Below are 15,446 nucleotides of genomic sequence, written 5' to 3'. Positions count from 1 at the left end.
CTACATTGACTCCTGGTTCTCCCCAGTTCATAGCCACTGTTTTCCTTTTGGCTTTTGACTCTGACTAATCTTCAAACATGTACAGGAATGGGGGGGAAACAAAAGATTGTGTTAGTTTACTTGTAACTGTCACCCATCCTTCAAAAAGGATCCACATTTGCTGATCATTTTCTATCTTTTCATATGCCCCCTCCCTCCTAGTTCCCACTTCCTGACACCCCTCTGGAGCACTGGGAAGCCGGTCCAGGTATGTCATTTCATTCATAAATATGTCGCACGTTGTCCACAAGCACATGACCACTAGGCCACGGTCACAACCCCAAATCTAACCATCCCTCTTTGATCAAACCTAGTCTACATCCACATTTCTTCCAGTCATCTCAAAAACGACTTCAGAATTGTCTTGCCTGGATCAGGATCCAGTCTCCACAAGTCAATTGGTTCTGGAAGTGTCTTCTTCTCCTGCTTTTTTTTTGCCAGTTGTGAGGCTGGAACTCTGGGCCTGGGCGCTGTCCCTCAGCTCTTCAGCTCAAGGCCAGCGCTCTACCACTTGAGCCACAGCGCCACTTCCAGTTTTCTGGTGGTTCATTGGAGATAAGAGTCTCATGGAGGGCTGGGAAGATGGCTCAGTGGTAGAGTGCTTGCCTTGCATGCATGAGGCCCTGGGTTCCATTCCTCAGCACCACATAAGCAAAAAAAGTCAGAAGTTGCACTGTGGCTCAAGTGGTAGAGTGCTAGCCTAGAGCTGAGGGACAGCGCCCAGGCCCAGAGTTCAGGCCCCGCGACTGACCCCCCCCCCAAAAAAAAAAAAGAGTCTCATGGACTTTGCTTGCCTGGGCTGGCTTTGAACCGCAATCCTCAGAGCTCAGCCTCCTGAGTAGCTAGAATTGCAGGCATGAGCCACTGGCGCCTAGCTTTTTGTTCCCAAGCTACTTCAGAACTTCAGTTGGAATTGGAACTTCAACTGCTCTTTCCCCTTTCACCCCCAGCTCATGTTGTGGAATGGGCGGAAGGGCAGTAAGCAAAGGGGGTGCCCCCCACCCACACTTCAAACTGACCTCTCCCCCGGCCAGTGGAGAAGCAACGGAAGATGACCATGCGCATATCCAGCCCCTCCTGGACCCAGATCTTGTTCATGATTCGAATCATTTGCAGAGTGAGCATGTCCTGGCGAAGGTCGTCCCCGCACTGCATGGAGGAAGAGAGTGACCAAGACTCGTCCCCACCGCCTCCCAGGCTCCCCACTCCCACAGCTCCCCGGTCTGAACCACAGCAACAGCCCTGCACCTCTGCTCACACCGGGTCAAAGACTAGAGCCATCAACCTGCTTATAGTTAGTTTATCCCCACAGGGTCGTGCCTGCTCTTCCTGCTCACCCCCCACTTTTTTTTTTGTAGTACTGGGATTTGAACTCAGGGCTTGTCACTTGCTATGCAGGTGCTCTTCTACTGCTAGAGTCACACCCTAGTCCTTGTTATTCTAGTTATTTTAAAGATAGGGTTTCATCTTCTACCAAGCCCAGTCTGGACCTTGATGCTCCTATTTATTCTTCCCAACATAGATTTCCTTAACTCTCTCTTGTCATACACAATTCCTTTTAACCCTTTTGTGCTCTATTAAAGAGAGCAGCAGATTGGGGCACTGTTGGCTCCTATCAGTAATCCTATCTCATGCCCATAATCCTAACTATTCAGGCTGAGATCTGAAGGGTCAAGTTTGAAGCCAGAGTGGACAGAAAAGTCTGTGAGACTCTATCTTATTAACCAGACAAATGCTGTGGCTCAAGTGGTAGAACACCATGAGCGAGGAAGCTCAAGCAAGAGCAGAAGACCTGAGTTCAAGTCCCAGTACACATACAGATACACACACACACGCACGCACGCACGCACGCACGCACGCACGCACGCACGCACGCACGCACGCACGCACGCACGCATGCAGGGCAGCAGCATGCTGGGCACAGTGGCTGAAGCCTGTAAAATCCTAGCTATTTGGGAGACAGATATCAAGGAGGATCATGGTTTGAGAGGTCAGCCTGGGCAAAAAGAAGTTGCTGAGACCCCATTTCCACCAATGGCTGGGCGTGGTGGCTGGAACCTATTATCTTAGCTATTGGGGGGGGGACACAAATAGGAGGATCACAGCTCAAGCTTGCTTGGGCATAAATAAGATCCCATCTTGAAAATCACCAATGCCAACAGTATGGTGTGGCTCATATAGTAGAGCACCTGCCTAGCAAGTATGAGACTGAGTTTAAACCTTAGTATGGACAAAACCAAGAGAAGAGGCAGACTTCGGGGCAGGTGGGAGGGGGTGACTTAGTGGTCTAATGTGTGCGTGGTATGTTCAAGGCCCTGAGTTTGATCCCCAGCACCACAAAAAAGGCAGCAGGGAACAGGGGGGAACAGTTTTCTGAGGCTACTGTGCCACCTGCATTCCTCCCACGCTCTCTCCACCTTCACCCCAGAAGACCGGAGGGGGCTCTTTTACCTTGAAGATGACCCGGATGTGCTCACCCAGCGGATCCACGTTCTGGAAGGCGAGCTTGAGGGGGACTGCGTTGGAGTTGAAGTAGGAACAGTCCTGCACCGTGGATGGGGCAGTGAGCCGGGGTCAGGCTTCCCGTGCCCGGGAAGGAAATCTCCTCTCCATGCTGGACCACCATGCCACCCCCTCCTGTTGCCCGTCCATCTGAGCCCTGCTCACTGTTAGTGCCTCATTTCTCAGGGGCGCAAATTCCTTCTCCCTCTCTTTAGTGCTGTCATCTGGGTTCATGAAGTGTCACCACTTCAGCCCCGGGACCTGACCTCTCATCCCTTCCTTCCTTCCCTCTATCCTGCACATCCTCATTACCCTCATGCCTTCTCCTAAGTCCCATCTCCCGGCAGGTTACTCCTCTGTAAAACAGGGTTCAGACAGGACCAACCTGGACAGCTGCCATCACTGTCACTGACTTCCTCCCAGCCTCCCCTGACCCCGCCCCTCACTTCCTCTCAACTCCATGCACAGTCTTCACATATGAGGGTTAGGAAGGGACTAACAGATCACCTTCCTTCCTCCTTGCCCTCTACAACCAGGGCAGTAAGGCCTTACCACTCTACCAGCCCCACACCCAGCAGCCACTCACCCTGGGCACGATGCCCTTCACCAGCAGACTGGGGCTGAGTGGCAGGCGACAGGAGCCATTGAGGACAAAAAACTGTTTCACCTCCTCCAGGCCCGTGCGGAGGATGCCCTGCCAGGGAGGGAGGGACAGAGGAGGGGGAGGGCGTGAGGGGGCTCCCAGGCTCCACCACAACCAGGCCATTCCCAGAAGTGGGTGCCTAATGATGCACTGAGAAGCCTGACACACTCTGGAATACCCTTAGGAAGGAAAACTGCTGTCCGTCCCAGGCTGGCCCAGTGCAGGAGCAGCACGTTCTGATACCCCCGGGGGGAGGGAGGTTTAGAACAGCAGGAAGCAGGCCAGAACATCTCATGGGGAAGTCCTGCTCAGGCTTTGCCAAGAAAAGCTAATGAGCTGGGCACCTGTGGCTCATGCCTGTAATCCTAGCTACTCAAGGGGCTGAGATCTGAGGATTGAGGTTCAAAGCCAGCCTGTGAGACTTCTTATCTCTAATTAACCATCACAATTGGTCACCAAAAAAGCCAGAAGTGGAGCTGTGGCTCAAGTGGTACAGCATCACCTTGGTCAAAAAAAGCTAATGAGCTGTAATCCTAGCTACTCAGGAGGCTGAGATCTGAAGATTATGGTTCAAAGCCAACCCAGGCAGGAAAGTCTGTGAGACTTTTATCTCCAATAAACCACTAGAAAACTGGAAGTGGCATTGTAGCTCAAGTGGTAGAGCGTACGTTTTGAGCTGAAGAGCGCAGGGACAGCACCCAAGCCCAGAGTTCAAGCCCCATGACCGACCAAAAAAAAAAACCAGCTAATAAGGGCTGGGAATGCGGCTTAGTGGTAGAGTGCTTGCCTTGCATGCATGAGGCCCTGGATTCCATTCCTCAGCACCACATAAGCAGAAAAAAGCCAGAAGTGGCGCTGTGGCTCAAGTAGTAGGGTGCTAGCCTTGAGCTGAAGAGCTAAGGGACAACACCCAGGCCCAGAGTTCAGCCCCACGACCAACAACAAAAAAGCTAATGAACAGTGCTTAGACTCTGAGTTTAAGCCCCAGGATAGGCACAAAAAGCAAAAAAAAAAAAAAAAAGGAGAAAGAAAAAAAAGACAAGCTAATGATGTTTGTTTTTCCCCCTACCTTTTGAAACAGGTTTCAGCCCAGGCTGAAACTCTCAATCTTCCTGTGTCACCTTTCCAAGTATTGAGATTACAGATGCATATTACCCTATCTAGCTAGGATCTAGACTCTAATATAAAAATCTCTTAGCCAGGCTCTGGTGGCTCCCACCTGTAATCCTAGCTACTCAGGAGGCTGAGATCCATCTAAGGACCATGGTTCAAAGCCAGCCTGGGCAGGAAAGTCTGTGAGACTCTTATCTCAAATAAACTACCAGAAAACCAGATATGGCACTGTGGCTCAAGTGGTGGAGCGCTAGCCTTGAGCTGAAGAGTTGAGGGACAGAGCCCAGGCCAGGAATTCAAGTCCCACAACTGACAAATAAATAAATAAATAAATCTCCCAACCAGGAACACTGCTGGCCTAATACAATGTCTTTGGACAAATAGAAAAAGTTGCCTCTGAGCCTGGCTCACTGTCAAACAAACACAATATGACTGGATTTCAGCCCTTACTTGCTCTTCTCGCTGGGGGCTCTTGTGCAAAAGACAACTTGCTCAACTGTCTTGAAGGCCAATAGCTAAATAGAGATGCTCAGTATTTTGCAAACCAAACCAATCACAGTGATCATGTCCCACCCTTCTGCTCAAGAGACCTGAGAAGTAAACTACTGATATATATTAGCCCTGATGTGTATTACTGATGTGTATTAGGCAAGAAATAGAGGCAGCCTTGCCCCATTCACCTGACGTGCAGAAGGGGTGGCCTCCCGGACCTGCTGGGCCAGTTTAGCCAAAGAGTTGACAAGCCAGCACTGGCGATTAAACTCCTCCCTCAGCCCTTTGCCACAGCAACACAGCAGGGCTGCCAGCAGGTACTGGTAGCGGATGCTGAACTGAGAGTCCTTCAGGCCATCCTTCAGCAACCTGCAAGGCATGAGAAGGGAGTCAGGCCACTCAGGGGCCACAGGGGGTTAGAGGCGAAGAAGGGGCTGCATCGTGGCCCATCTCACCAGAAAAGCCACCCCCACCTGGGAAGGAAGAAAATGTGCTCAGAATGCAGTGCTTACCTGTGTCCACCCTGTCCCCAGCTTAGAGCTGAAAGCCCCTCTACAGCTCATGAACAGGGTGAACAGACGGACAGAGATGAGGCCCGCTGAGTGAGCTACACGGGCTGAACTGAGACCCTGAAGGAAAGATGCTGGCTAGGCCAAGGTCACGTGGTAGATCAGCAACATCCTGGGCAAAGCCCAGACTGCTAGGCTCCACCCCCTCGCTCCCCCCACAGCCCATGCCTGAGGGAGAAAGACTCCTGGACAAGGGACACTCGGCTGCCTCCCACTTTCTGCATATGGACTTTACCAGAAGAAGTAGTGGGTCACTCTCAGGTCGGAGACGGCTCGCTTCAGGAGGAAGCGTACCAGGGGGCTGTCCAGGTAGCACTCATACTTAAGTGCCTGTTCAGGAGAAGGCAAACATGAAACTCTATTAACAGGCTGAAATCTACACCCACTACTATCTGCCTAGGCCCTTAGGCTCCTAAGAGTCAGGTGCAGAATAACTTGGGACTAGAGGATGGGATAAGCAGAATTGAGGGGAAGGGGCTGGGCACCGGCTCACTCCTGTAATCCTAGGCTATTCAGGAGGCTGAGGTCTGAGGATCGAGGATCCAAGTTACCAGCCTGGACAGTAAAGTCCATGAGACTCTCATCTCCAATTAATCACCAAAAAGCTGAAAGTGGAGCTGCAGCTCAAGGGGTAGAGTGCTGGCCTTGAGTAAAAAGGCTAAGGAACAGACTAAGGTCCTGAGTTCAAGCCCTAACACACACACACACACACACACACACACACACACACACACACACACACACACACGGAAGAAAGGTCCACACACACACACACACACACATACACACACGGAAGAAAGGTACACACACACACACACACACACACACACACACACACACACACACACACACACACACACACACACACACACACACACACACACACACACACACACACACACACACACACACGGAAGAAAGGTCCAGCCACTCACCTGCACCAGCTGGGGCAAGTAGTCAAGCAGCTCGGCATCCGAGAGTGAGCCAATCCACTGTACAGCCATCCGCCGCACCTCCTGGTCTGGGAAGCTGGCAAGACAGAGCCCAGGACCTTGACAACCCATCCATGAGCACTAAGCACAGCTGTGAGCCAAGTCCCTTCACACCTGAGCTTCAGAGCATGGCAGGGAAAGACAGCATCAAAGCCAGTGGAAGAGTCAGTCATTTCTGGGGACTGCAACTCTGGACAAGCAGCTTCCTCTAGAAACAAGCCTACTTTGGCTAAAACTGGCTAGGCAAATAACAGAGCATCACTGGAATTTTATAGATATCTGATAGGATTAGTTTAGGGAGACTAGAAACAATGTTGCCTCAAAAGTCCTGAAGGGGTCAAGTGCCAGCAGCTCATACCTGTAATCCTAACTACTCAGAAGGCTGAGATCTGAGAATTGTGGTTCAAAGCCAGGCTGGGCAAGAAAATCCCTAATATTTTTATCTCCAGTTAGCCACTGAAAAGCTAGAAGTGGAGCTGTGATTCAAGTGGTAGAGTGCCAGCCTTGAGCAAAAAAATCTAAGGGACAGTGGCCAGATCCTGAGTTCAAGCCTGAGTACCCCCCACCACACACACACACACACAGAGGGAGTTGTGAATTTGATCAAAATACGTTCTAAGCATGTATGGAAATGTCACAATGAAACCCGTTTTTACAATTAATATATGCTAATAAAGAAGAAAAAACTAGCAAGGTGCCGGTGGCTCACACCTATAATCCTAGATACTCAGGAGGCTGAGATCTGAAGATCTGCCTGGGCAGAAAAGTCCCTGTGAGACTCTTATCTCCAATTATTCACTCAAAAACTGGAAATTGAGCAGTGGCTCAAGTGGTGGAGCACTAGCCTTGAACACAAAGAGGCGCAGGGACGGCACCTAGGCCCTGAGTTCAAGTCCCACAAGGACAAAAAAATAAAGAAGGAAAAACTTGTATTGCTTGAGAGGAATGGAAAAACGTGCAATTAACGATAAGGCAAATAGGAACGGCAGAACCTGGGTGGTAGGTATATAGGGGCTCGCTGTGCAGTTTCCAATTTTGTTGTACATTTGGAAAACATCTAGAACATCGCAGGGAAACAAGATGAAGACAAAGCAAAAGACAGAAACCAACGGGCCCCGAATATCCATGCCAATTGACCATCTTCCCCAGAGTTGCCTGGTCAGTGGGTGGGGAGGATGGGTGGGTGCTACCACTCACGTGGCATGCAGGAGTCCAAGGGCATCCTGGTGGTTCATGTGTGACCACTGCTTCAGGAGGGCATAGATGTCGGGCAGGCAAGCCCACTCCCAGCTGGGGGCACTGGCGAGCACCAGAGGGAGCGAGCTCACCTCCGAATGGCAGTAATATCGCTTCTCCCACAGGCGCTTTTTGTCAGCATCAGTGAGCCTGGCGGGAGGAGGAACGTGGACAGTCAGCCAGAAGGTGGAGAACTCACACTTCACACAACAGTGCACACTGCCATTTGAAGCCCCCTCAATTTCCCTGCATATTATAATCACCTAAGGGCCTGGTGGGCAGCCCAGGTCACCAATGGAGTCAGAATGTCTGTGGAAGCCACGCATCGGGTATTTTTCAAAGACCACCAGGAGATGGGAAGCAAAGCTTGGGGAGTAAGGTCTAAATATCACCTTTGATCCTGACTCAGGGACATCTCTGACCCAGGCAGAACCCAGGCATGGGCCAAGGGCATCAGCTTTACCACCACGAGGGCTTGTCCTGCGGACTCTACTCCCAAGTACAGCCACCAGAGGGCAGCACCTGTCAGGGTCTAAGCCTCCTGGGGCTGCCAGAGGCCAGCTGCTGGTTTTATAGGGACTGTGGCTAATTGGAATTTGCCTGAGATCAGGTGTCTAATGGGCAAATGAAGCCCAGGCTAATGAAGTAAAGGGTTGGGGCAGAAGGATAGGGGCAGGAGAGGTCTGTAGTCATTCAGCTACTCTGGCACCCTGGGTAGACATGGATGAGTTATCTCCCTTGATCTCCATGTGCACAGGGACCAAGAAGGAACAGAGAGATGGATGGGGAGGGCAGGCAGGGGAGGAGCCCCAACCCCATCAGCTCCCCCAGCTCCTTCTTCTCTGATCCTGGTGAACACAGCAGCCCCAGGGATGAGATCAGCCTGGACTCATTTACCCCTGAGAGTTGCCAGCTTGCCATGACACCTGATCCTTTTTGGAAAGTGACAAGGCCAGAAAAATGCAAAGGCTTGTTGGTGTAAAAGGGGCAGGAGGTGGGGGAAGGGAGGTGAGGGCTGCAGCCAGCTGTCCCAACAGACAGCAAGTGGTGGACCGTAGATCTAGGGTGGAAATGAAGCTTTGCTCCTCTGATAACTAAATCTAGGCATTCTCAGATCTCATTTCCTGAGTCCTTTCCCTCTACTTTTCCCCATGTTGGCTTATGGAGAACCGTCTGGTGGGGCTGCCACTGTGCCCTGCCTAGAAGGCAAGGCCTACCCCACATCTGCACTCCAGTGCAGAAGGGTGGGGACTGGGAGGTGGGGCAGAGTCAGAATGCACGTAACAGCCTTGGGGGTGCGGGGGGGAGCCAGAGGGCGCCCGGAGCCTCACCAGTACAGGGACTCCTTCTGCATGATGTCTTTAAGCTTGCGCTGGTCTTCTTCCTGGAGGCTGCCGAACTCATAGCGGGGGCTGAACTTGTCTCCAGAAGGGCTGGTGAATTTGATGTCAAAGGCTGAGGTGGGGAAGTCAATCTTGGGAGGGGGTCAGAGAAGGGAGGGGAGCGAGGAGGCAGAGTAGTGAGTGAAGGTGGCCACTTCCCTGGTCCCAGCTTTGTAAAACAACCCAGCTAGACTTAGCGACTCCCAAGACCCCCATCAGCTGTAATGTGCAGCAAAACTTACAAGGAAATAGAGGGATGAAATGGGAAAGGAAGGAAGAGGTGAGGTTGGCATGTTCCCAGGTAAGGGGAGCCCTCAGTTGGGTCTGGAAGCCTGTGAGCCACCAGGCGCTTGGACCTCACACTGGGCACTGGCTACACTGGGGCCTGTGACACACGGGCCTTTGCTTGGTACCACTGCTGCTCTTTCTCTTAAAGTAGAAGTCAGCTGAGTGAACCAAATTCTCCCAAGAAGTTCTGCTTTGCTTCATTCAACAAGTGTTTACTGAACACTAATAGATGCACTATTTAAACCCTAGGCATAGAGTAATGAATAGGACACAGAACTACACACCTTTATAGTGTGCATTCTGGACTTTTACGTCTCATTTTGTCTAAGCTTTGACATTCCCCCATTCCATACCAAAGCATCTCCTGATCACAAGAAAGGGGAGCTGGGAGCTAGTAACTAGATGCAGGATTTAATCTGCTCTCCCTGCCCTCCAAAGGCACCCTAGCCCACCCTGTTGGAACCCCATGTGACTGATGAGAAAGGCTCTTCCTTCAAGGTCCCACCTGGGGCAGCTCAGAGCTGACTGGATTTATGAGAGTTGAAAACAAGGGACTTTGAGAGGCTAAGCTCAGGGCAGGGAAGGCCTCAGACCCCACCTTCGGTCTCTGGTAGCAAAGTTAACCTCTAGGAAATGGGAGATGGATACCACAAAACCCACCCTTCCTTCCGCTCTGGGTCACCCCATGTTCACCAATCACTTTGGGCATATCACCATCCTATGTCCACACTTCCCGTCCTTTCCACCTCTCCAACCCACCGCTCACAGCAGGGATATTTGGAGCTGGCTTGGGTTTGCTCTCACCTGCAAGATGACACTGTCTGGCTGGTGGAAATTAGGAGCACTCCATCGGGCCCTGGGGTTTTCTTGTGTGGCTGGCCATAAGCCTAGGAGCTTCCGGCCACAGGTCAGGACTCTGAGGCAGGAGAGTGAGATGAGCCAAGAGACCCACTGGCGGAGATCTCCCAGCCCCAGCCTGCCTCGGAGGACGCCATCCAGCGTCTTTCACTCTCCCGGTGGACCATGGCCTCTACCTTCTTTTAAATTCTAGACAAAGTGTCCCACAGCAGAAGGCCTCTCTGAGCTCGCCATTCCCTGGACAGGACAACCCGGTGGCCAGGGGTGTCCTCGGGAAGCCGAGGCTGGCAGAGATGACATTTAAGCTCCTTCCGGTAACAAGACCAGATGACATGTTGCCAGACATTGCCTTCCCGGGTCCCGACACCTATCAGTCCTGTCACTAGTCTCGCTCTTGGTTACATCCAGATCACTGGGTTCCGTGCATTGGCCTTTCTACCATGGCTGGACCCTCTAGACTTCCACCAAGGAGTCTGTGTGGCCAACCATCCACACCAACAACCAGACCCTCCCCCTTTCTCCATGCCCCTCCCCTGCCCCTTCTCCGAAGCCAGGATGTTTCCTCGGGCTCACATACTGCCTGAAGTTGAAGAGTGGCGTCGTGACCCAGCCCAGGGCTTCGGGCACCCTCCGCTGCTTATTGGCCTCGGAGGAGCTCCCGGGGGGAGGGATGGGCAGAGCGTAGAGAGTGGCACACAGCAGCGTCTCCCGGGGCAGCCGGTTCACCTGCACGGGGAAGCAGATCCTAGGGGGGGGACAGGAGACCGTATCAAGAGACTTTGGGGGGCGGGAGGGGAGAGGGAAGGCAGGGCAGGAAGTCAAATGGAGGCAGAGAATTCTATCTCCCTCTGGAAGGGGGACGGGGGTTAGACGTGTTCCCTGGGGAGGCCTTGCTGGAGAACCAGGACAAGTCTCAAACCAAGCAAGACCTCTACTGAGGGGGGTGGAGGAGAACTCCTAGGAGTACCTTGTCCTTGAGGGCCCTCAGGATAGGGGGACAAACATCACCTGATTTCCAGGCTATCCCTGGGGTCCTAAAAAGTCCCTTCACCAGAGGGCCATTGCTGTTCCACCTGAGAGACATCCTCTTTGGTCCTCCTTTTCTGTCCCCCTCCCGTCCCTCCTAGCCCAAGCCACCAGTTCACCTAGTTTCCCCTCCCCCATAGCCCTCCTACCTGTCCACATCCCTTCTCCCAGCAGGATACGACAACTTGTTCTCACCCCCCCCCCACACACACACACAGACACAAACTCAATGCCAAAGGGATAAAGAGAAGAAGCTTCCCAAGGCCCCCAAGTGGGAATCAGGGCCAAGAGAACAGCGATGTCAAGCGACCACTCCTCAGATCCAGCTGTTCCCCTTGAGCTGCCCCGCCAGCACCACACCCAGCCCCTCCTCCCCAGCTCAGGGTGGGAAGCTGTGGGTGGGGGAGCGGGGCAGGGAGGAAGCACCCACTTTACCTTTCTGGGAAGCTGTCCCAGGGTCAAAGTCCAACATGACCACACCCTTCGGGCCAGCCCAGGGCCCAGAAGCTTCTATGCCCAGAGGGCACAAAGGCATAGAAGCAGGATGGCTACCCACAAGCTCAGCAGTTTTAGATAAAGCAGCCCCTCATGCCTGGGGGCGGGAAATCTCCACTTCGGTGTGGCATTCACTTGTGCCTGCCACGGACTGGCACGGCCCTGCTCAGTCCCAGCTGCCGCTACCCTAGGGGGCCCACAGCTATAATTAGGGCCCCTCCAGCCGCCGGGAGGACATGCCAGGCTGGGCTTGGCTGGCGGTGACAGAGCTCAACGCTGGACCTATTTTGAGAGTGAACTGATCCCGGTACTGCTGCAGCGGGAGAATCAGCTGACCCCACAGCCCCGGGCGAGGAAGCCGGTTCTGAGCCCCTGCTTTTCACCCATGAAGCAGCATCCAGCACGGGAGCTGAAGGAAAAGAGGAACTTTCTAACTGAAATCGGAACACCTGAGAAGCCAACAGGGTCCCCTACTCCTCAGACTTTCGGTAGACCTGTGCTTCTAAACCTTTCCTCCATGTGGCCAGGTGCTAGTGGCTCACACTTGTAACATTAGCTACTCAGGAGGCTAAGATCCTGAGGATTGTGGTTCAAACACAGCCTGGGCAGAAACACCAGTAAGATGCTTACCTATAATTAACTAGCAAAGAGCTACAAGCGGAGGGAGACGTGGCCCAAGTGGCGGAGTGCCTGCCTGGAAGAAGCTAAAGGAGAACATTCTGGTCCTGAAATTAAGCTCCAGTACCCACCCAACAACAAAACACCTTCTCCCTGAACATTGGACTGGGTGGGTCAAAAGAATGACTGTTGGCTGCAGAGCTGACTTTCTTCCTAGCCTGAGAAACCTAGCTCCTTCTGGCAGCCCCTTTTCTCAACATTAACCGTGCTAGGTTTCAGTATGCATTGGCCACTGACAACTTCAGGCAAGGAAGTTCACACCTCTGCCCTGAGGGTCCTTGTCAGGAAACAGCTGGGCTTGTGTGGTGCGTGAACACCACCGTCTATGTAACTTGCTGTGTGACATTGTGGTTACTGCACTGGAACTGAGCCACAAAACAGAATATTTTCATAAGCAAATATCCTCCTGCATCAGCCATGTGGAAACAGAAACCGGAAGTGAAAGGGCCAGCGTGCTCAGACAATGACAGTGAAAAAGAGAACACTAATCAAGTCCAGTTTCTTAGCAGTTTCAAACAATCCATCTCCATTCAGACTGAATGACCTGTTTCCCAAAGAGGTTTCCCAAAGAGGCGTTTACAGTAGGAATGAGGAGGTAGCTGCACCCAAATGCCTATGCCCTGAACCCAACAGTATGTTGGCTTTCACCTACATGGTCTGGCCTAAGAAGGGCCTAGTGGTCTCTCTCGGGGCACCAGGCAGGCAGTGTTTAGACCAGGCTTTTTTTTTTTGGGGGGGGGGTCTGGTCGTGGGGCCTGAACTTTGGGCCTGGGAGCTGTCCCTCAGCTCTTCAGCTCAAGGCTTGCACTCTACCACTTGAGCCACAGCACCACTTCCGGCTTTTTTCTTATGTGGTGCTGAGGAATTGAACCCAGGGCCTCAGGCATGCAAGGCAAGCACTCTACCACTGAGCCACCTTCCCAGCCCCAAGACCAGGCTCTTCACATGGCTTTGCCCTCTAGGATTCAAGATGCAGATTTCAGACAGGGAATGGTTAGGCTGGGCTCACTGTATTTCTCTGACTCTGCATGGGAAAAGGATGCAAAAGCCAGGCACTAGTGGCTCACACCTGTAATACTAGCTACTCAGGAGGCTGAAATCTGAGGATCATGGTTCCAAGTCAGCCTGGGCACGAAAGTCTGTGAGATTCTTAACTTCAATTAACCCAAACCGGAAATGGAGCTATGGCTGGCTCAATGAAGCATGCTCAATGAATGCTAGCCATGAGCAAAACAAGCTCATGAAGGTAGTGGCGCTGTGGCTCAAGTGGTAGAGCGCTAGCCTTGAGCTAAAGGAACTCAGGGACAGTGCCTAGGTCCAGAGTTTAAGCCCCAGGACTAAAAGGGGAAAAAAAAAGGATGTAAAGTCAGTTTCTTAAGAGTCCTCATAGACCAGAACTCCTTTCCTTGGAGAGTAACAATAATTGAGGGCAGAGAATCCCAAGGAGATAGTGAAATACAGGGGCTGTGTAATGCAGCTCTGTCCCCAAAGGAGACAGTGTCTGTGTAATTCACAACAGTGTAGTTACTGCTCTAAGAATTACCTAAGTATAAAGGACAGGAGAAAGGGTCTCTCTCTCTTTCCAGGTGACCATCTGTAGCCTGATCCACCATCTCCAGACTCCTGTCTACCTAATTCGGGCATCTTTGGCCTCCCCTATGACCCTCCTTAGTTTCTTTAACATATACTCCAAATGCTTAAATTGTGTTTGCTACTCTGCAAATGAGGTCTCAGAGCTAATCAGTCTGGGGAAATGAAGCTGGGGGGCAGCAAGCAAAGGGTTTTCTGATTGGAGGACAGATAGAGTGCAGCACAGACAAGGCACAGGGCAGGCCGGCACCTGCCATGTTGCCATTCCCAGTCTCCTCACCTCTATTTCCTTCCTGCCTTGTTTGGCTGATGTCTACCTTCCTGACATCAAATTATTAACAAATAGAGATTGATACTCTCTTGTGTGCATGGTTTCAAATTAATAACCTGCCTGTGTTACTTCAATGCCAACTGCCTTCCAGTTAAACGGATGTCTCCATTTCTTAGTTTGAGAAACTAAGTTATAGAGAAACTAGAAAGAACAGAGGATTAGAGAGAGGATAAGAAAGATAACCTTTTTCCTTGGCTTCATGTTCATTATTCCTTTCTCTAGACAACCCTCCCTGCTCCATTCATTGGAAATGGAGCACGGGTCTGTGTGTCATTCTAAGTAAACTTTGGGAAGAAGAGAGGATGGGACTCCCCAGACTAGTTAAAACTTTCTAAGAGACACAAGATCAAAAGAATGAGCTATTATTAAAATTAACAAGTAACATTTATATGGTTTAACAAGTTACAAAGAGCCTTTATGGATGCTTTTATGTGAGCTCCTCCTAACAATTTAAGAAGGTAGAAGTCATGCTTATCTTCATTTAAGAGCATTTAAGAGCTATCAGCTGGGTGCTGATAGCTCACACCAATAACCCTCGATACTCAGTAGGCTGAGATCTAAGGATCAGGGTTCAAAGACAGCCTGAGCAGGAAAGTCCATGAGACTCTTATCTCCAGTTAACCACCGAAACATCGATAAAGGACAGTGCCCAGACTCTGAGTTCAAGTCTCAATTAGTGGCACAAAAATAAATAATAAATACATTTTAAATAAACAAGTGGACACTCAGAAGGCTGAAATATCTGTGTGATTAAGGCTATTAGTGGAACCTGGTTTAACCCAGGCTTGTGCCCAAGCTCTGAGTCTGGTTATTGCCCCAGGGGCATTCTCTAGAATGAGTAGAAGCACAGGCCTTGGAGCCTGGGGAATGGCTTACTGCTGATCCCAGATGATGAGGTGGAACAGGTACTTGGAGAAATGAGCCCTTCGGGTCTGCAGGGGGCTGCACAGCTCCTTGCCACCATGGCTAAGAGAGCAGGAGAGGTAGAATTCTTCATAGCTACAAAAGAAAGAGCAGAATAAATCAGGATACCTGCCCCCTCAAAACCAGTCTCAGTCATCCTGCATCTTTGCCTCCTCTCTATGCTAAACTATTTCCGCGGGTAGAACTGCTCTGGGTCTCTGGAGACATAACCTGGGTCAGGGACAAGTTGGATTTAAGGAAACACACACAAGAGGCAGCAATTCAATCTAGATCCTTCTTCTCTGCAGG

The 15,446-nt window shown here is 51.4% G+C and overlaps 1 protein-coding gene across 1 annotated transcript in view; it reads right to left on the bottom strand.

Moving 5' to 3' along the window:
* The window catches only part of Pik3c2b (phosphatidylinositol-4-phosphate 3-kinase catalytic subunit type 2 beta), a 69,585-nt gene that overhangs the window by 18,221 nt on the left and 35,918 nt on the right, over positions 1-15,446 (bottom strand). The window contains exons 12-22 of the mRNA XM_070041726.1: positions 15,111-15,233; positions 10,692-10,859; positions 10,061-10,172; positions 8,918-9,060; positions 7,548-7,736; positions 6,294-6,387; positions 5,594-5,688; positions 4,978-5,158; positions 3,128-3,235; positions 2,491-2,583; positions 1,059-1,188 (exon numbers count right to left, since the gene is read on the bottom strand). Of these exons, the coding sequence (XP_069897827.1) occupies positions 1,059-1,188; positions 2,491-2,583; positions 3,128-3,235; positions 4,978-5,158; positions 5,594-5,688; positions 6,294-6,387; positions 7,548-7,736; positions 8,918-9,060; positions 10,061-10,172; positions 10,692-10,859; positions 15,111-15,233 (1,436 nt within the window). The remainder of the gene's footprint in view (positions 1-1,058; positions 1,189-2,490; positions 2,584-3,127; positions 3,236-4,977; positions 5,159-5,593; positions 5,689-6,293; positions 6,388-7,547; positions 7,737-8,917; positions 9,061-10,060; positions 10,173-10,691; positions 10,860-15,110; positions 15,234-15,446) is intronic.

Source organism: Dipodomys merriami, unplaced genomic scaffold (assembly GCF_024711535.1).
Source record: "Dipodomys merriami isolate MVZ:Mamm:240054 unplaced genomic scaffold, mDipMer1.0.p SCAF_31, whole genome shotgun sequence".
NCBI classification, from domain to species: Eukaryota; Metazoa; Chordata; class Mammalia; order Rodentia; family Heteromyidae; genus Dipodomys; species Dipodomys merriami.
Note: the sequence above shows the minus strand (reverse complement) of the source record. Positions and strands in the feature narration are given on the sequence as shown.